At 43.1% G+C, this 22,318-nt stretch overlaps 1 protein-coding gene across 1 annotated transcript in view; it reads left to right on the top strand.

Moving 5' to 3' along the window:
* Positions 1-22,318, top strand: part of T265_05227 (hypothetical protein) — a gene marked incomplete at both ends in the record, with an annotated part of 52,516 nt that overhangs the window by 17,532 nt on the left and 12,666 nt on the right. The window contains 3 exons of the mRNA XM_009170182.1: positions 8,387-8,515; positions 10,497-10,576; positions 15,917-16,069. Of these exons, the coding sequence (XP_009168446.1) occupies positions 8,387-8,515; positions 10,497-10,576; positions 15,917-16,069 (362 nt within the window). The remainder of the gene's footprint in view (positions 1-8,386; positions 8,516-10,496; positions 10,577-15,916; positions 16,070-22,318) is intronic.

The following is a 22,318-nucleotide window of genomic DNA, read 5'->3' as shown; positions in this document are numbered from 1 at the left end:
CTCCAATGCAGTTACTACCCATATATGTATGGATTGTCAGGTTACTTGGCGATCGATGACTAGCGTAGCAAGCTAACCGAATGGCCACGATGATCAACCCGGGTGCGAGTATCGTTCATATTTTGGTATATGTAAATCAACAGAAATACTGACCTACTCCTAGCAAGCAGTTTGTTTTAGCAAATGACAGTTGTCTAGGCAACGTGAATGAACGACAGAAGTAGGCTAGTATTTCTTAAAGGAAACTACTCACAAGGTTGCTGGAAGCTCTTCGACAGCCCACGATCGGTTTCGCCCCTCTTTAGGCTCATCAGGTAGGTGAAGTCCCCGAGTTTCCGTCAACCTTATGTTCTACTTGAACCCAAAGTGGACTGTTTTCGTGAAATTCACTCATTTGCAAATCACTTTGGTTTTCACGAGAGACCCAACTGAATCTCTCGTTTATGATAGTCAGTTGAGTCTCCCGTGGAATCCGAATTGATTTGTAAATGAGTCTGTTTCTCCAAAATAATCCGATTTGGGTTCAAATAGAACATAAGGTTGACGGAAACTCGGGGACTTCACCTACCTGATGAGCCTAAAGAGGGGCGAAACCGATCGTGGGCTGTCGAAGAGCTTCCAGCAACCTTGTGAGTAGTTTCCTTTAAGAAATACTAGCCTACTTCTGTCGTTCATTCACGTTGCCTAGGCAACTGTCATTTGCTAAAACAAACTGCTTGCTAGTTGCCCAAGAAAACGGAGGTTATCGATTGCCACAGTCATGTGCCTCACCTTTTATTTAATCCTTTTTGGGTCCCATTAGTTGGTCATAGTCCTTCAGGTTTTACCAAACCCGCCACTTCGTTAGGGAGCAATCGTTGTGAGACTAAAGCAGCTTGTCTGAGGGACTAATTGAGAAGGTATATAGCTGTTGTTGTGTACTGCGTATAGATGTAACGATCGAATTGCAGTTAGGACACAAACTTCTTGAGAATTTGACCCGAATACTCTTCCACTACACGTGTAGGACAACAGTTTGCACACATACATGCAATCAGCGACGATCCCCCATTCGCTTGTCTACACTTTGTAGTTGGCAACCAACAGAGCAAGAAATGGAATCCCCGGGGAGCCCGGAATAGTTTACAAAGCCACACCGAGTTCACTGCATACTTGTGATGACAGCTAAGTTTTCGGAACACACTGTTGGCACACTCTCGACCCCGCAATTTGTTCGATTTCCAGTTATCTACGTGTTTAGAAGCTACTGATTGCCTAAGGTTTGATTGTATTGACGTCGACCAACGGGTATTATGATTAGACTGGATTGTGTGGAGATTGAAGATACCACTTCGCCTATTTTATAACAGTAAGATAGTCATCTTCAATCTAATGCACCGATTTTATCAGAACAAAAGTTCTAATGTCCTTGAACATCCTTCATTCGAGGCTGTGTTTCGTGTCCCTACCTATGGGAAACTTCTGTCTAAGCGACACCTCGGAGAATGAAACTGCTTTAGCCATTCCTAGTTGTAGATACTGACTGTCGGAACATCTCTCAATGAGTATCTGGTTCCTCTTACAAACCCAAAACTTATTTTGATGCGCATGCCAGAATAGATCATTTTTGTGAGTTTGACACAAAGTTTCTCGACCTCATTTTGGTTGAACAGCAAATTTTAGCAAAATTCCGAGAATCCACACAAGTTGAAGACCTGCTGATTCAAAACTGACTACTGCTCTTTCAAAGCAATCTGCTTTTAACAAGTATTCGAACTTTAGCTGAAGTCATACGATTCTGCCACGACAATGACTCGATAAGAGGTGTACATTGTTGAAGCTGTTCCTATGCTCTGAGAGCGCCCTCTAATCATCTCTTGTAAATATTTGGTCTGTGAATTCGCAGTTACATTTGGTAGGCTGTTTCGGTTGTCAATCGAGCACACACACACACACCCGCAATGAGCAGTTCACTGATGACACGATGGCTCCCATGTCGATAACTTTCAGAGCAAATGGGAGCTGGTAAAATGGGGTATTGAGCGGTGAACAACCATCAAAGTGGAAGTCAACAATTAACGGGCACAAAAAAACGTTTTCCACCGCAACCGGAGATGACTGAAATCGTATGTGAATCATAGTTGTACAGCTGTGGGGGGAATTACGATCCAGTAAAATCTGATTCAAATAAATCTGTGATACGAAATAGCGGGCAGAACTCAGTCCAGGCTAAAATTTCATTGCCCATAATAGGTTGTTAAACAAAAAGGCCTTTCAAAGGGTTGACGCGTTTGAGTATCATGTTAACACTATGTTAGCTCGCAAACATGTATTTAATCAAGCTTACTTTCAACGAAAATGAGACTGGTAACTGCTGCTTAAATGAACGGATCTGGTGTTAAACTTATAAGCAGTATGTCTCATTGGGAAAATATTTTACAGATTCTGAGCTAGTAATGTGCGTACGTATAAACTCACACTTGAGCGAAAACGAATTGGGTTCTATAGGAACTGAAACGCAAGATGGAAACGCTCAGTAGGTTCTTTCATTTATTTAGCGAGTACGTTTCTAGGTGATAGTTATCCCATCTTGGTGAGCGTTGTTCAGCCCTTTATGCTTCAGACCAGGTACAACGCTGTATGAAGAACCGCAGCGATGCTTTCGCAAGTGTAATATCTATAAGAGAGATCTCCATGACCTGATTGGTGAGTATCTTCATACGAAAACCAAACCACAAGGCTACTTCTCATGTAATCAATTGCCTCTTGCCATGAGTGTTTACCAAAACCCAACCAAAAAGGATTTACCCACTACTGTTCAATAAAAACAATGACGTTTTCCGAGTTTTTCTTCAGAATGGTTCAGAATGGATTGAGCACAGGAAGCCCCAATGGTAGAACAGCTTTCGATATTTCCTGGGTCAAACTGTGGTCAGAAAATCAACGCAATAAGTGGTGTACCATGTAACATTCAATATTTTGGGAGAGTGATAAGAAATTTTGGCCTAAATTTAAAGAGGGATCAAATTAGCAGGCGCTTCAGCTTTATCACTGACTCTGACAGTAAAAGACGTACGAATATCCATGGAACAAAAGTGCCGATGGGAAGGAGAAGAAATAACTTCCCTGTACTATTCCCTCAGGCATAGTAGGCCACTCTATTTCACTCCGACGCAGATAAATACTTGCTTAATGAGAAAAACTCAGAGCAGAAATTTCAATTTAACGCCATCAGAAAGCAAGCTATCCGACCATTCACGCGCAGTGAACAGGCGACCAATCACCTACTCGCCCGCCATTCACATGCTCTTCAGCCATACCATTCTTGCAATCCCCGGTCCCGATGTTTCGTCTATCTAAATAATCAATAAGTGATCGATAGGCAGTGTAAGACAATCTCCTCCCATTCCGTAAAGGCAGCATTGCTCGAATGCAGGCAAACTAAAGGAATCTGGCATACACAGGGGGACGTGGCATAGCACAGTAGATAGGGAATAAACTTTGAGCAGAATAAATCGATTAAGATTAACTAGCCTAGCATCAATAAATCCCTGTGGTGTGTATTGTAACATCAAGTATGCTTATTAACTTGCATCTCGAATGTCCGCAAGCCTGCGCATCGTGCTTCACCTATTCTGGACCTAGGACCTGTACCTTATCTCTTACGATCCAAGCGCTCACCGCAGTGAATCTGGTGACAAGCAAGCTCTGGAGTAGGAACGTAACTAACGCCCACCAACAAATCTTGACACCTGCAAGCCTTTCCAGTAGAAATTTCCATTTAAGCTTGTCCCACCCACCCCCCTCCCCCCCCCCCCCCTCTGTGCCGCGATATTGATTTGCTCACAACGGCGTAATCTGCACTCTAATCATTTATTGTTTACCGTCTCACCTTTTTATCTGTTGACGCAAATTTTTGACACAAATTTTGTAGCAGTCCCACAGAGAAAGCAGGAATCTTTGCACATTACCATGAGTAAATTTCCCCCATCTTTCCAACCCACAAGTGACAGCTTTCTTTTATTTCCCTCATCCAAGAGAAACTTTTACGAATCCTCTGCTACGTCACTCGGTGTTTGCCAGCTGGCGGTCCTGAAAAAATCCTGCCGACCATGTTTCGTTACTGTACATCAGATTTCTGACTCTTCGACACAATTACCTTTTTCGGTCACTTAGATATCCTCCCATGTTCGCCCAATTCCATGACCAGAACAATGATCGGTCTACCTCTACTAGCCTAATACCACTCCATCTTACTGAACGATCACCGCACAACGGGTGATCCAATAGTATAGGTATCGCACAGACGGTCCTCTATCCCCAAAATCTGTTGATGGAACTGTGCTAGTGTTGTTGTGGTTTTGGCCCCATTCGTCAAGCCTTCAGTGTACCATCTGATTGGTTGAGTCGCAACTTCCTTACGAATCAGGTGATACGTGGACCCACATCGCCCCTCGAGAATCGGCCTTATCCTATTAGTGCACAGGTGACGATAGTCATAATACAAATCAGAAGGTGAATGTGCACTAATAGAAGTTTTTAACATGGTGGCGACACGTATAAAATAAATACAATGTGAAATGGGAGCAAGTCAAAAAGGGAACTTATCGGGTGCAAGAGTCCCTTGGTGGAAGTCTGGACGGCAGGAACGTGTTTTTCTCCGCAGTTCGACTGCTACAAGCACTCCATGGTTGTCTGTGAACTTGTGGGGAGGCTGGCGTCCTGCTCCCTGCGCGCGCGCAAGTCTGTGTGTCCTGACTGGGTTCGGTTTCGCTTTATGTAGGTCCCAGTGCGTATACGTGGGCGCGTCGGCACATGAGTGGTCGCTACGCTGACTAGGCGGTGCAGACAATCGATGTCCGATGTGTCAGCTTAATGCGACGTGTTTGTGCGTATGAGAAAATAGACAAGCCTCGCGATCCAGTGAGCGATTGAGTTGAACAGTCAAGTATATGGGTGACGGGGTCGCTACAATCCCCTGCATTACGGCTTTCAGAAAGTTCCTCTGTATATGTCGTTTTCTCATTTTACTTTGTTTTCATTGGTACTGTGTACATAGATTATTGATTGTGGATCCCCCTTTCCACTGTAATCCACGTTTGAGTGGAGTGCGGAATCGAGGAGTCTATTCGCACTGAGGTCAGATGGCAAACAGAAGACAATAGGAGGATTTTGAATGGACGAGTACAGATGAGATATGGTGGGACGGACTACACAAAGTTATGTCAACGTTCGGGGACCAGCAGAATCTAAGATAAGACCAAAATAACGACGGAAGAGTAGTTACGGATAACTCTGACGTCAGTTATCTTGCCGTGGATATTTTGTCAAAATTCGAGAAGCAAGTCTGATCGTTTTGTACCTCGATGAGTTGACCGATGAACAAGACCAGTTCAAGTTAAGCCATTCCGGAGCTGAGGGTCAGGGAAAGTGTAACCCATAACAGAGTCGTTTGCATTCTCGGAGTCTGTCAGGAAATGTAGTAACAGACGAAATCTAGTGAACGAAGGAGGACAATACAGTGTTTTGAAGGAAGTTCGAGTTTATTGGCGACGGGAAGAAGTAAACGACGTCTGTCGTGCACTGTGTGAATGTTTGTGTCAAGAGGTTTTTCGGCAAACAATCCTGTTTGCTACATTCTTAGGACCGTTTTGTATTCAGTTCAGAAGGCACTCTTAAATAGCTGTCTGAAACCGGTGCACACAGACGTACCTTAGGAGTAACTCCCGGACTAGTTGGGTTCCTATCTGTTTGAGCAGTCCCTCGTGGTCAGAGGGGCAGAAACCGGACTCGAGTTCCTGTCTTACTTCAGATTATCAGTAGTACACCGAATTAATCAGATTATCAATACAGTTTTCAAACAAGCCCAATAAACTAACTAGAGTCAAAATCCACTGGGTTCTCCGTGCTCCAAACTGAAAGTAGAACAGAAGAACAAACTTAACTGGACAGTAGGCAGATGTAGTTTACAGGCACGATTGAGCAGTACCGCGATGAGAAATCTGTGATCGGACACGCATTGTAAGCTAGTCACCTGCGAATGGCCGTTATGGTCTTAACGAATCGTCCCATAGTTACGCGGTTGCATTGCTGAGTGCGCAACAAGAAACCTTAACGGTTTCCGGCTAAACTCTCATCAATTTCTCACAGAAAAGCACCTGTCAAGTGAGTTGGATCATTAGACCAGAATCACGTGCACTCATTGTACAACTGAGGTAACTCGTGCCTATTTTACAAATGCGAATCAAGCATTTTACCTTATATCAGGATGATGGACAGCTGAGGAAATTTTTTAGTAGTTCTCATGTAGTAACTCCTTACAAGGCAAAGCAAGTATGCAACCGGTTGCCAAGCTTTTCCTAGAATCTTTGGGCAACGGGTGACAAAGCAAGACACGTGAAACAGATTAGTTTACTTGCGGCAGTTTGCCACCTCCTTGGAACTGAATGATTTAATCGGACTCTTAAATATAACGAAATCCCAGACAAGCCTGCAGAACCACTCTGTAACAGTCTTTTGGTGACGACCAAGTTACGGCTTTATTGATTCTTGGTGGCAACCACGAATTTGTCGAGATCTCATAAGGCTGCTCGAAAATGTCTACGTTTTAGCTAACATCCCATTGAGATTAGTGCTCACAACTCTGCTTGCAAACAAAGTGCCTCAGAAAGGAGAATAAGTCACAAGATCAGTGGGCCTTCCATCTGAGAAGTCATCACTCAAAAAGCCAGTCAGTATGTGACCACGTGATGTGATTGATCAATGAGTAGCGCTGATCATCCACTCGTGGTCGAACGGGTTATTCTCTAGCTACTGCCCCTAAGGCTGACAATTTCAGTCTCCCTGGAGTTTCTTGAAATGAGCATTGCTTATGATTCCCAATATGGTTTTTCGTCACGGATGGACATTAGTTACAGGACGAATCGAAAAATTCCAAAATGTTCTCACACCGTCAACAGTGTCAGATGTTTTCTTGATATTCTAGTCAAAAGGTAACATGCGCTGAAAAAGCTAACCAACCCGTGGATTCAGTCCACAGTGTAAAATTTGTAGAAGTAGCTAACCGGATTATACTATTATACATGTGTCACTCACTTGAACGTTTTTGGAGTTAATCGCCATCGCTGGTAATGCAACCATGATCATGTATGCTCCTTGAATCTTTGTCGTTTGCCTAAAGATAAGTGAAAATAGGTCTTTCCTTAGTTCCGTCCGATCAAGGCAACCTTGGAATTCCTTATTATTCTCGAAACTGTCACGCGAACCGTTTCGTGACGTCTGGCATCTCAAACTGATCCAGTAAGAAATGAATGGTGGTTTAATTTTCAGGACGGCGGTCCGTAGGGGTCAACGGGACCGGTTTCCTTCTTGTTCGTTAGACAGGTGGGCTTTCAAATGAAATCTAGCCGTTCAATTCCCGCCTTCGATTGTCTACTGGTTGCTACGTAATGTAGGTGAATCTAGTTTATATACCGCGAGCACCCCGGTATCAACCAGGAGATTCCGAAACTTCCTTTAGTCTGAGAGTCAAGAAATTACCCGGATCTGACTGACTCTACGCTGGTTTGTCCGGCCATAATCCGGGGGTGACTTGCGCTCCGACAGACTTGCTTTGTAATACACTGTCTCTTTAGACAGAACTCGTGATGATAAACGGGTTCATACGAAATTTTTTGAGATAAAATTTACTCAGTGATAAACTATTGCAACAGAAATGTAACCGTTTGTTTCGATCAATCAAAGCAAAAAGCCTTGTGGCGTAAAATCATTATCATCTAAAGCCGTTGGTGCATGTACGTATCGGTTATAGTTTTTGGTCAGGCAGTCATGGCTACATTTTGTGAGCCAACCATTTCTGGATGATAAACTTCAGACTATCTTGGCGGGTTATTTCAGTAGGACGTTTTGTCAGTACGGAGCATAAAACGGTACTTGAGATGTTCCCTTCTTCTCATGTGTATTAGGAATGTGTCGTTTAATTCGACGTGCATTGTCTGTCAGATGTTCTCCCTGCCACGGTTCTTCGTTTTACATAGTTTTTGCATTTTTTGTATGCTCAAAATTTGGTGTTTCTCTTACTTCCAAAACTTTGTCTTGATGTACGTTGAAAGCGAAACAGATGTGAGACTTCAAAACGTGGACATTCGGATTGTAAACTCGACGGTCTGAGTCAAACTGTCTGGAAATTCTTGGGCATAATGATTGTTTCACTGTTGCAAGTAAATCGACGAAGATAGTCGTTATGGTGTGTGGGGGAGCAAGGACAGAACCAACACACTGATGATGTCAACGTCCGATGGGCATTTCAGACTGCCCAAGTGAACCAGAGTTTTTACCAGATTTCCACAAACCCTGTATTCAACTTGTCTAGCTCGAAATCAAATCCATTGTTCTTGTTTTTTTCCAGAGGAGCGAAAACTGTTTGTGGGCATGCTAAGCAAGCAGCAAGGGGAAGAGGACGTCCGGAGGTTATTCGAACCATTTGGAACGATTGAGGAATGTACCATACTCAGAGACCAAAGTGGAAACAGTAAAGGTGAGAAAAGGTTCATTCGAGCCCACGTGCACACTGTTATGTTTGGTGTCAAGGAACAGCCGGTTGGTTATACTGGTGACCCAGATAAAATTATCTATGTGACCAACGTCTCTTTATGACTTACTACTTATAAGGTTGCTGAAAAACCATCGACAGTTCACTTCCGGTTACGTTCTATTTTAGGCCTGTCAGGAAGGCGTATTCTCCGAGATTTGCCAAATCGTTTCTCTTAGCTGAACAACGGACTTGACACAAGTTGAAACTGAGAGAGTCGACGTTTCCGATCCACTCGAGTGTCAGACTGCCACGTAATCAGTGTGTGAAAGAGCACTTCGTTGTTCACCCTTGAAGAAAGGCTGAATAGAATTCACGTATAGTGAGTGCATAAGCGACAAAACACAATCTGAGCAAAAATCCAATGAGCTACAAGAAACTCACGTTCCAGTGATGGATGGATGGATGGATGGATGGATGGATAGATAGATAGATAGATAGATAGATAGATAGATAGATAGATAGATAGATAGATAGATAGATAGATAGATAGATAGATAGATAGATAGATAGATAGATAGATAGATAGATAGATAGATAGATAGATAGATAGATAGATAGATAGATAGATAGATAGATAGATAGATAGATAGATAGATAGATAGATAGATAGATAGATAGATAGATAGATAGATAGATAGATAGATAGATAGATAGATAGATAGATAGATAGATAGATAGATAGATAGATAGATAGATAGATAGATAGATAGATAGATAGATAGATAGATAGATAGATAGATAGATAGATAGATAGATAGATAGATAGATAGATAGATAGATAGATAGATAGATAGATAGATAGATAGATAGATAGATAGATAGATAGATAGATAGATAGATAGATAGATAGATAGATAGATAGATAGATAGATAGATAGATAGATAGATAGATAGATAGATAGATAGATAGATAGATAGATAGATAGATAGATAGATAGATAGATAGATAGATAGATAGATAGATAGATAGATAGATAGATAGATAGATAGATAGATAGATAGATAGATAGATAGATAGATAGATAGATAGATAGATAGATAGATAGATAGATAGATAGATAGATAGATAGATAGATAGATAGATAGATAGATAGATAGATAGATAGATAGATAGATAGATAGATAGATAGATAGATAGATAGATAGATAGATAGATAGATAGATAGATAGATAGATAGATAGATAGATAGATAGATAGATAGATAGATAGATAGATAGATAGATAGATAGATAGATAGATAGATAGATAGATAGATAGATAGATAGATAGATAGATAGATAGATAGATAGATAGATAGATAGATAGATAGATAGATAGATAGATAGATAGATAGATAGATAGATAGATAGATAGATAGATAGATAGATAGATAGATAGATAGATAGATAGATAGATAGATAGATAGATAGATAGATAGATAGATAGATAGATAGATAGATAGATAGATAGATAGATAGATAGATAGATAGATAGATAGATAGATAGATAGATAGATAGATAGATAGATAGATAGATAGATAGATAGATAGATAGATAGATAGATAGATAGATAGATAGATAGATAGATGTCGTTTACTTATCACAAACTAGTGCGTTTTGAACTACAGTATCATACAATCGCACGGACCATAGTCAAAAGCTCATCCTTCGTTGTGTAATCACGTATCGCTGATTTTGTGAAATCTATATCATATTTTCCGGCCACCGAGTATTTTAGAGCGGAACAGTCTCGAGGTTGAACGTTTTCCCAAAACCAGATGGGATTGACACACACACCGATCGCGCATTTGCTCATTGACTTATATCGATTCGCTGACCAAATCGTTAAGCCAGTCTTCGGTTCCAATCCAACCAACTGACTATTGTTTTTGGTGGACACACCCTAATCCATGTGCCGTTCTCCGCCCATTCCTACCCCGTTAGGTTGTGCATTTGTAAAGTTCTCGTCACAACAAGAGGCTCAGTCGGCGATTCTTGCTCTGCACGGGAGTCAAACGATGCCGGTATGTCCCAATTTAGACACTTTCTCAACAGACCTTTGACGATGTTCGTCAGTGTGACCAGGCTACTGTGTATTGTATTTTAACATTCCCATGTGAGCGATTCTCAGGTATATTGATCCGAAGTTCGATCGATGCTCTTAGTGTTCGACTTTATGTTGACCGTTGGACAATAAAAGAATATCTTTCGAGGGATTAAGCACTTGCACCGTGTCCTACTGGTTTTTCATCTGATACGGAACGATGAATATGCAGAAGAAAGCCAGTGTTTTCATACACCTTAGTATAATACTCGCCCAAAACCACTCCGGCTGTGATTTTGGTCCCAGAGTGATTTTAAACCTTAAGTCTGACTCACTGACTCACTCTTCCCGGATTTTTTCAAACCCCGAGCCAAGATTAGATCACATCGATGTTTTTTCAAATCAAAACTACTCGGATATCGATTGACTGAAGTGATGAGGGAAAACAAAAGAGTTCGTGTAGGAAAAACCGCCGTAGCTGATTGGTTAAAATCGCATGCTGCTGAAATTCAACTGACTTGAGAGTGGTGAGCAAATGCCGGAAGCATTCACTCAGAACTTTAGACCAACTATTCCCGAATCACCTTGGCATCATTCAGCATTCGACCACACCAGCAACAAACAGAATAATGCGCCAATTTGGAACATATGTAGCTAACATAAGTGTCCAATTAACATGAGCATACTGTTATACAGTCTCCGGTCATTAAAAAAGTTTCAAATAACGCTAACACGTTTATTTTGGACATATTTAGCTGTGTCCCATCTCTCACTATCTGCAGTACTCAACACAACACCCGACTTGTGTAGATTTGTGCCACCCCCCTCCCCAACTAAGGAAGCCTGAGCGTTATTTGAGCATGGTTACTGGTCTCCAGCCTCTCAGCATTCATTCGATCAATACTTAAGGCGGTTTCTCTCTGACATAAGGCCACTTAAATGTGCCACATTAAACTTTAAAAACAAAGGATCGATAAACTGTACCTAGATATATAGTCTCAAATTGCAAAACTGTTCGTTCTGGGATGAGGGTACCTGTTTTGCGGTTTTTCCAGATGCGAGTTTGGTGGTTAGCTTTGGAATGCTTCGTCCCCGATCAAAGAGAGATCATCACCACACACTGATGGTAATCTACATCAATGGAAAGACGATTGGTTGGAGGCGAATTTTAGAAACATCTGCAGTGCGGACGAAGGCTGACAAGCAGCTGAACCGAAATGTGCGGGGAACTGCTGAGGTTACTTGTGATTTCCGAATGCTTATCAAGCACGTACGAAGAATGGGTGAATCAGTCAAGAAATGTTATGAGTCAGTCCAGGATGCAACCGGTGAGACAGTAAACCAGATGACAGCAGAACTGTCCATGGGATTTCGAAACTAAAAGCACCTGAACGCATCCGGATCGTCAGACGCTAGACAACTGAAGTGCTACAGAATATCAACACCACATGGATGAGCTTTTTGACAGGTTACGAAAGAATGTTATCCATAGCTTTTAAAGTAGCCGTTCTGTTTTTGTTCGCCGTCCTTACAAGAAGAAGGCAGGGTCTAAGTGTGGGTTGAGAGGTATTTTAAAGAAACGTTGTTAGGCACGTGAAAAGAGTGTCCTAGACATACAGGTGCCATTTAAAACCTTGGACGTGGTCGGAGGGTTACACGTTTGATTTGATTGAAAAGCGCGCAAGGAGGTCGAAAAACCAAGGAACGAACAAATAGATTTGTTTTGGCTAAATTAGCCACTCGACAGCGACAGAAAGCAGAAGTGAACTCAGGATGAGTGATACAAGTAGCTAGAAAGTAATCATATTGTTTTCAGAGGACCATTGAACGTCCGAATTCTAAGAAGGCATTAAATCAGGTATAGTACTGATCTGCCACGATCTGCACTGCATATAGTCCAGCATAAACCTCGCATGTACGACTCCGTCGCGAGATAAATACTGAAGCTATCTATGACGCAAAAACTGACAGCAGTGGAAAGATCGATGACGTCGTCATCATCGGAACATTGGCTTTACTGCTGTACAACTGTGTCAATTTATTTGAATAGAGCCTTACAACGGAAAGCAGAAAGAAACGGGGTAGATATGGTGGCCCAGGGCCAACCTGCCACAAGTATCCGTGGTGGATACCTTCCAACACTCTATTGCACAGTCTGGATAGAATCTGACGACACGAATGCCACTAATATCGATCCAGCTTATCCTGTCAAGCACAAGGATCCCATCCTGGAAGGCGAAAAGCACCAAAGACACCCAAACTTTCCGTAACATCAAGCCTATCTGTCTTGTCAGATCCGGTCCACCTCTAGGTTTTCGGCACTCTGAAGTAGATACGAAAAATGACGTTTGTTTCTGCAGGCCATAAATGGTCGTAAGCCCAGACACCAAAGCTTGCAGTACTGAATGCATCGTTTGAATAAAGTACAATCCGCTTAACCAGAAACACACTTCTAGATCAGCTCATCCCAAATTCGCCGGTTATAGCTAATTCCAGCTACGGCTGTGTGACATTGTTAATCAAAGATGCCTCAGATTCTCCGCCGGGAGTGGCAAGGTCTCACAGACATACATCACTACAGCCCACATTTTAGTCTGACTTACGCGTCCTTTGAGATCCACCGATATCCTTCTTGATTGGTAAGGCAACTCCGGCCTTTAAGAGTCATGCGTCCGTCAGGCTAAGTTCAGAGCTACTGAGAGTTCGAGGTTACGTAGTTCCAGAACCAAATTTATGAAACCTTCCTAGATTGGAATCCTCCTAATGATCGGGTCGAGTGATCTCGCTGAAACGGCTAGAAACAACTTCGACCTCACAATATTTAGCTGGATAATAAATTTTGCACCCACATACCCTAAACACACTTGTGAAATTAGGCCTTCAGGTTGCATTGTGCAGACCTTTCAGTGGCTGAAATGATTCTTTCTCCTTAAAGGTCTCAGTTGAACGGGTTAAACCCGCCATGACCCGAGCAGGGGGAAAGCGAAAGAAGGCTGGTGTATTGACCATTCGAAGTGCAACAATGGTACTTTTCAAGACAGTGAGAATCTTTATTTATATTTTTGTTACGAGCTGTTTTTGAAATATTGTAGAAAATGTCCGAATAAGTAGAATCAGACGACTAGTGAGTTGAGATGAAACTTTTGCTAAAAGTTGAAGCTACTTCATTCGTTGAATACAGCTCAAAAAGTGGAATGTCAGGACGACCCAATACCAGATTCATCCTTCTTGGGACTCATCAAGTACTTAAGTTGGATCTTTTCCAGACAATCCCCGCCAGAAAATTAAACCCCGCCACACAAAGAAGACTAGAAAAAAGAGAATATGGAATTTGTACTTTTAGTTTTTAGTGAAAAGGATGAAATTGGGACATGCCATTATTAATTTGCATGAAAAGGTCCGTTTTTCGGTACCTTTGCCACCAAACTTACTTAAGTTGGATCTTTTCCAGACAATCCCCGCCAGAAAATTAAACCCCGCCACACAAAGAAGACTAGAAAAAAGAGAATATGGAATTTGTACTTTTAGTTTTTAGTGAAAAGGATGAAATTGGGACATGCCATTATTAATTTGCATGAAAAGGTCCGTTTTTCGGTACCTTTGCCACCAAACTACTCACACAAGTAGCTGCTCACTAAAGATCGGTATGTACCGCATTGGCGTTTACTCTACATCTTGTAGAAGTGACAAAGAGATTCAATGGTTTGTGTGTGAACTCAAGTCATTGGATCCACAAGGTTTCCGGTATAATTAACCGTTGGAATCTGCAAAAGCTGCCAGGCGCAAACTTCGCGAAGAAGGTTCTCCCAGTCAAAAGCGACCGTGTGGCTAACAGATACTATCTCTGAGCAGAATTTGATTTTTGCCAAAGTTTTGGGACCAGCAATAAATGAACAGAATTACTATCCTAAACTCCATCCTAGACCGCTCCAACCAAGTTCCCTTTCAAAGACCGATTTCTAGCCGACACTGTCAAGCATTACACCTCCACCTGTCAGAAACAGTTGAAAGTGTCATTTGGTGGCCATTGTTGCATAAACGTTGCTGATACATCACTTTGTGGCTTTGCAAAAAAGCGTGTTGCCGTCTCCTTGTCACGAACTAGAGTTGAAAGTGTCAGGAAGTTCATTTAAGGTTTTAGGTCCGAACAAAGAATATTTTTGCACAAAATGAACCAAGATGCGCACAAGGAGTTGTTTTCATCAAAAATAAGTCAAGGTTGTGTGCGTACATTTGATTGGAGCTGGCAAAAGTGGCAGGGCTTGACTTTTCGCCTATGCACTTTTTGCATTGGCGACGGGGTTTATCTGGAAAAGATCCCTCAAGTTGGTGTAGGCCTCGACGGCTGCTTCGTTTATCTTGTAAATCGTCAAAGCATGCATCGGACTAATCTGAGTGAACTGGAGTGTTCCTCGATCGGGTGAATTCTAAAACCCATGCGCAGACTTTCCTAGGAATTTCAGGAGATGGGCCAAATGAAGTTAACACACTTGTGGCCCCGTCATGTCAAATTAAGCTTATATGTTTTACCGGCTTTCCGTAATTACATCCTTCAAAACTACAGAACTGGGCTTACCAATAAACATATCGCCAGTTTTACCTATCAGGATAATAAGTGCTTATCACTAACATCTTCAGTCCAATTCGGTATCTCGTGCATTGTCCCAGAAGTGTTGGTATCCAAACTAACTGGTGTGACAATGTGTGCTATCGCGTCGGCGAGGTAGTCGCTGACTGATAAACAGACTGAAGCGTCAATTGCGCCAACTGACTCTGCACAAATGAGCATTGACCGATCGGAAACGAACCTTGGATGTCGACCAATCAGCACATGGGATCATGCGCTAGCATACAGAGCCCTTCCGCTCCCCTCTCCCTAAATAACCAATCAGGGATGAAGGTCATTGGGTCTACGGGCAGATGCACCCATTCACAGCATGCCTGCCGACGCACCGTATTGCTTTGGTGAACGGAGATGCGGTCTCAAACAGTGATGAGACTTTATAAATCAAACCACTCACATCAACTAAAAAACCAAATCTCAGATTGATTATACTTACGGCGTTATACAGGTATGCTTATCTTTTCACTTTGTATGGCAAACACGCCTGATTGGGCTGTTTTTCGATTCTATTGCGACCCATTGGCTATGTCAATGTTTGTATCGGGGACCATTCCCAAACATCAGACGTCTTTAGCCACCGATTAGGCACACTTTCCATGCTTTCAAATGCCTGGACTCGATTTACACTCAAAGAACAGACACCAAAGACTGCTACATGTTGATGTGCTTGTTTTTTTGTTCTTTGTCATCTTGAAGGGTGCATCATCCAGTATCGTGGTTAAATTCGCCGATAGCGAGAAAGAACGACATACAAGAAAAATCCAACAACTCATTGGACCCATGGGTCTGTTCAACCCGACTTTGGCACTCTCGCAGCTCAATGGGAACATGTACTCCCAAATGCTTGAAGTAAGTGTTGTTGTTTTTTGTTGACCCAGGAAGTGTCGCTTTTTGTAGCCGGTGGTACCGTCCGGTACGCAACAAGCAAAACTTGGCGGTAGATCATCTCGAACACCGTCTTGTGTTAAAGCCTGGATTGCGTGAGGTATGACCGACTGTCTGAGAAAGAAAGAAGAAAGCGTTCAGCTGTAGCACCCTTCCGGTGCCTAGCTGCCATGCCATCCGAAGGAAGCACGAGGGCTGGGATACTGCCAGGTTGTCCAAGCCTAGACAGGGGAAGTCGAGAGGTGGAGGTCGGATTCGAACCACGGACCTTCCGTTCAGTAAATTCGCGCTTTAACCACTTGGGCCATCTCGCCCATGTTGATCCGATGACTCATCTGAATCTAGCTGAATTTCTTGTTTGAGCCTCCAATCAAAACTAAATTCGTGTGCGCCTGTCGAAATTGTTCATAATTTAAAGCCAGTGCTCTATAAAACTAAACAAAAGCTCCCGGTTGAGCTGTACTCAACAGGCTTGGTAACCTTGAAGAAATCGCGGCTTACAGCAGTGGATGGCTATTTGAACAGAATAACCCTAACCGCAACGATTGAGCTAAGGTTTACATAGGACAAGCTGTCAGAGAATTGCACACCAGAGCATAAAAGAAGGATAAACAAACCAACAAGGAATGCAGAGGAATATCAAATGCTAGTCAAAGACTCAGTGATGGCGGTACATGCCTTAGACACGGGAAATAGAATAGATCTGGAAAATGTGGAAGTTTTAGGATGGGGACTGCGATTCACACCATAGCGGCTGATAGCCGAGGTGGTGGGAATTACTAGGCATCACAGTGGGAAGGGATCGATGGTGTGGAATTGGCGAGCGTAAGGAAAGCGGCCTTGAATAAGCCGAGTTGATACGTGATTCTGTGTGGTTGTCAATCCACGTAGAATGACTAGCAAAACCTGGGGTGTGGGGGTGAAAATCCCAACCCGACCAAAGGTCACAGCATCCCTCTTACACAACGTTCTTAGTACTAGTTCATCCATACAGACGGACAGAAGGTTCAAACGACGTTCAAGAGGTATCATCAATTGGACCGAACCAGAAGAACTAGGCCCTAGGCTGGACCCAAACACATGTAGGTTTCCCCCTGTTAAGCCATGCAGATAGCTTCTAATATCAAAGATGGTTTCAAATTGTCTCGAGAGAGCACCAACGACTGTGGGTTTCATTACTTACACCCGCCCTCTTTTGTGCATTCAGTGTGACACAGGTTCCAAGATCCACCCCCCATTTCTGAGCAGCGAGATCTATCAGAATGGGGACTTGTGAAAATTTCGCCAACTTTTACGATATAGTGGCCGAAAAGCCTTCAAGCTTAGCACGGATAAACGCAAGGACAGACCCTGGAAGCCTCCACTAGTTTACTCAAACACTGTGGCTGACTCACACACGAAAACAAACCGGCAATATTCTAAAAAAAAGTGATTTGCGCAAGAGTTCCACCAGTGTTCTGAACAAAACCGCAAATTATATGGGATTCGTCGAATCAACAGAGCGAAATCAACACGTTTATCATCAGACTGCACGAGCATCTGCGAACAAAGCCACTGTACGCTTCAGGCGAAAACCCGCGACCACCGACCAGCGATCAAATTAACTATCCACATGGACGGTTAGACGAATGCTATGTTGGTGTACTTGCCAACACCTCCCCATCATAAATACCATCGAGGCACACAATCGATGAAGTCAACTCAATGAATAAATTAGATCGCAGCTTCTCCAGAACTTCTTGTCCATTCTGTTGGCATCCCCCGAAGCTTTTCCAGGAAGCCTGTAAGCCCCAGGGACGTGGATGGATACCGCAAGCGAATGACCCTATCGAGCTTGCGTGTTGGGACTGACAGCCCAGAAGTATAATGTTTAGACTAGCATGGACGAACTGTGCCTTATGAAGCACCTATGAGGCACCATGAGTGGACTCTCTTTTTTCCTGCCTCATTCTGGTTAGTAGAGTTTTCAGCGACCTCATGAGTAGTGTGTTGCGTCCAATGCGGATTACGTTTAATCAACGAACACATAATCACGAATAGAATTTCCAAACGTTGGGCGTTTTGTGGTGCCCAGAACGAAACTTGATGACACAGAGGACCGATTTTAAGACGTACTTCCCTTTTTACCGTTCGGCAAGTTAGCACCTCCCAGCACAGGATTTCAACTTCATGGGGATGACCAATTTCGTGCGTAATAGTTAAAAAAAAATCAACGTGATCATAGTCTCATCAGTACCTACTGCCCTGTTTTACTTTGAATTCTTATTTTTGACGTGATTTAAGTAGTTGAAAGATTTAGAGACACTGTAGATAGTAATCCCAATATTTCCATTTTTTTCACTTTTTCCAATAATTCAATATCTTTCGCTCGCGTAAAGATTATCTGTCTCCACCAATAATCTCTGCGTTCCAAGAATGAGTACCCTCTGCACAATATGACCCCAAAGTTACAAGGATAGGTTGAAAGGAATGCACACGACCTGAGAGAGTCCTATCTAAACACAGCTATTCGAGAGTCCAGGAGCACTTCAGTTAACTTACTTGCAACACAGCAGGCTTATCCGTCAAACCCTAAATTGACTTTCAAAACACAGAAGCTGATCCTTAGCATTGTAACATGGAGGCAGAACACCCTTCTATCTCAGACTACAGTTCCTTATAAACGCTAGAAGGCTATGGGGTCAGTTTCCTTCAACGTCACGTCACTTTGCTTCGCACGTTCTTCTCCACAGTCTGGTGGTACTTGCTGTCCTTACTGAAAAGGCTACAGCCTCATTTTCTCGGGTTAAAACCACCGCTTACAGAACCTCTTGTCCCAGAACAACGTTTCACCCAATGTACGGCCTTTCTAGCTAACAGACAGTTTGACGTTTATTCTCTGGCAACTTAACCTGGTCATTGGTGTCACGAACCGAGAGTCAGAAGACCACCTTATCACCAGGCCGCTCAACTTCCGGTAACTTAGACAAGCCTGCCTCGTTTCTTCATTTATAGATTCCCCTGTATCATATTCCGTGATGCAGTTCTCATTTCCACCTTCTGTTGAATTGTATTTATTACTTCCATGGCCAGGAGCTTTGGTTCATATAGTGCAAGCTCCACTCGTTCATGGTAGCGTGGCTTAAGTCAGCTACATCGGAATTCTCACACAAGTAATACGGCGCAATCAGACACACTAACCTATGCGCCTGATTGGCTGGTGCATAGAAAAGCCTCAGGACGTAGCCTCTCCGGTGATTGGGCAGAGAGAAAATCGATGAAGTCGGCGCATTACATTCTTATTTAAATGAGGAGAGATTTTAAAATTGTTACATCGTTTCACTCCAAAAGCTGCACGCATCTAATAAACGATCCACTTCACAAATGGGCTACTCCTCAGTTGTGTTCACATCACTCTCTAGCAACATCCTGCTGAGAACCAAAATCTATGCATTCACAAGTGGTTGACTTGATTGATCGTTTTACCGTGGGCATAACCACTGTTTAATCCTTGCTTCTTGTATCTTCCAACTTTACCGCCCAGACGTGCTCATTCGTGTACCTTTTTTGCCCCGTTTGAGAGTACACCACCGATGAGTACCCCGTCTTAAAGATTTCTTCCATTGGTCACCTAGTTAGCTGGTTGCCACCGCTACGAACGCTCGTGGTTTGATAGAGCTTTTGTGCCAAAATTAACACCACTACGCGCCAGTCAGTTCATCGACTAATTCCCACAAACTAAACCGATTCAGCCGGAGAATTTTCATCTGCAACAGAGGTAATTACTCTGTAAATCCAATGACCACATCATACCACTCTCCAACTAAATGTTTCTCCCCAAAGCATGTGAGAATGTCCACCCTCCGTTGGGAGCGCTTACAAATGCATCCGGTTCAATGGTCAATCACATTTTAACTGGTCTGAAGCTGGAAATGAGTGCGTCGATGCTAGCGGAAACTCTAAAAGTTCCGGTTGCGTTTTGACTTATCTTCCCATAGATGACAGATGGTTGGATGACTCAGCAGTTTTCGGTCGTCTTCTTGTTCCGGGCTGCCTGTTTGCTCTGACAGTGAATCTCACGTGACCGGATACGCTTCAAATTTGAATGCGTGCATCTGTTCGTCAGGTAATAAGACAGAATTCACCAAATTCCCCCATCACGCTTATGCCCACGTTTTGGGCAAACCAACATGATTCCTTTCCCCCAACTAGGGGGGGGGGGCAACCCTGCAATACTAGGAGGGGTTTTCATTGGTAGATGTTAGTTCTCCTGACTGTCAGTGAAAGTAGATGGAATTCTCTATTGATACTGTTCGTCAGGTCATGGGTGTTAACCCATTCGCTTGTTAAATTGGAGAGCTGGAAACCAAGGTCTGATTGGCTCTTAGATGAATTATCTACACTGCAGAAAACAGCAGTCTATCAAGGTAGCGCCCTCCTGAAAGTCACCTTTCTCCTGTTCACCAAGGAGCGGTCACCTCCAGGAACGGCCAACTTCCTTCTTCCAGATGATCTCCCTTGAGGATAACTACATCACTTTTGTTTATTAAATACAAAGGTTCCGCTTCAAACGACCTACCAGGAACGGCCAACTTCTCCTTTCTTCCAGATGATCTCCCTTGGGGATAACTACATCAGTTTCGTTCATTACTTACAAAGGTTCTGCTCCAACCCCCTGAGAATAATTCTCACCTCGCGAAATCTCACAACTCGAAAGAAACCTGAAAAAAGCTACCAAAGTTGGGATCTTTTGGAAAGCAGTCCCCCTCTAAACCTTCATTCACACCAATTCACCGTGGTTGAGTTGCAGTGGCAAACGTGGATGAAGTTCCATGAGCATAGGCACGTCCGGTGCTAGCATTGATAGCCGTGGAGTTATTGCCCACCCTCAGTTCAAGACTTCCTGCTTATTACCACTCCGACGAAACAGCAAATCCATATTTCGGGAAGACAAACAGTTTGTTTTAATGGAATTGTCCCGTACAGCTTTTGCGATCACACCAAAGAAGGGGCCGTTACAAAATTCAACCGATAGTTGGAGGGGGTTCTGTCACAACACTTTCAGTGTTTTCTCTTCTGTATGCAACTTATGCTACCTGTTGACTAAAACGTCACGTGAGCATCAAGCCCTATTGCATGCGTTGAAACAGCTAACACACGTCACGTGAGCATCACGCCCTATTGCATGCGTTGAAACAGCTAACACTTTTGTGCAAGTCAACACTATTTAGTCCAACGTAAAATTTCCTAAGAATGATTTTAATCCACACCCAAGGGTTTGTGGCTGATGGGCAGTATGAGGCTTAATTTGGAAGGAAGAGGCATGCAGTGAGTTCCAGTCTTGGCGTTGTGTGACAAACACTGTTGGCGGACGGGTGATCGATCATAACAGCTAGGTGAGCTCCAGGGTCATGGTTTAAGGCAAAGGTAAAACCGTACGGAGCACTCAGGTGTAAATATGGTACTCTAGGGGATTGGCATTCTAAATGACTTGCCCTGCATACAAGTAAATATACACTACCGACAAGTTCGGGCAGTAGTACAACTTACACTACCCCATATTTTGAACGAATCAGAGTCACTGGTTATGGACAGGACGTGGTGTGGAGACGATGAATTATGAGGAGGCTTCAGCTCACCGTCTAAAAAATCGTTCGAAAGTAGATTGGGCCAGAAAACACTAGCACCAAATGCGGAGCGTGTGGGAACATCGACAGACGGTTTGAACCAATCAGCTGTGACCTTGGGTGACCGGTCAATAACCGAAAATATTGCGCCATTCTCACGACACCGCAATGAATAGTTACTCTATGTGGGGCTAGTGAATCGAATGGGTAAATTTAGATGTCTCAGAGACCAAGGGGAGAGCTGCTGACCAGATACTAGATGGTTAAATCGTTTTGTCAAGCCATATCTCAGTTCGCATGCTTCATTCTGGTCAACTAGGTGCCACGTTACTCAAAAATGAGTACGCCAGTATGATTATTCTGAAGCAACAAATGCCATCAGAACAATAATGGTTAGCGTTATATCTGCTGGTTCGCCAATCTGTTATATCTGACTGCTGACCCGCTCCAGTGCCTGAAAAAAGACTCACAGAAGGGAACACAACAGCCATATTCCGAACAAGCGAGTGCGAGAGTGAATGTGCAACGGTCTCAAGCTATTTATTGGAGGGACATTGTCTGAACTTGGTCCAATGCTGACGCACACGGTCTGGCTTTGGTACGATGC

This window comes from Opisthorchis viverrini (genome assembly GCF_000715545.1).
Source record: "Opisthorchis viverrini unplaced genomic scaffold opera_v5_95, whole genome shotgun sequence".
Taxonomy (NCBI): Eukaryota; Metazoa; Platyhelminthes; class Trematoda; order Opisthorchiida; family Opisthorchiidae; genus Opisthorchis; species Opisthorchis viverrini.
Note: the sequence above shows the minus strand (reverse complement) of the source record. Positions and strands in the feature narration are given on the sequence as shown.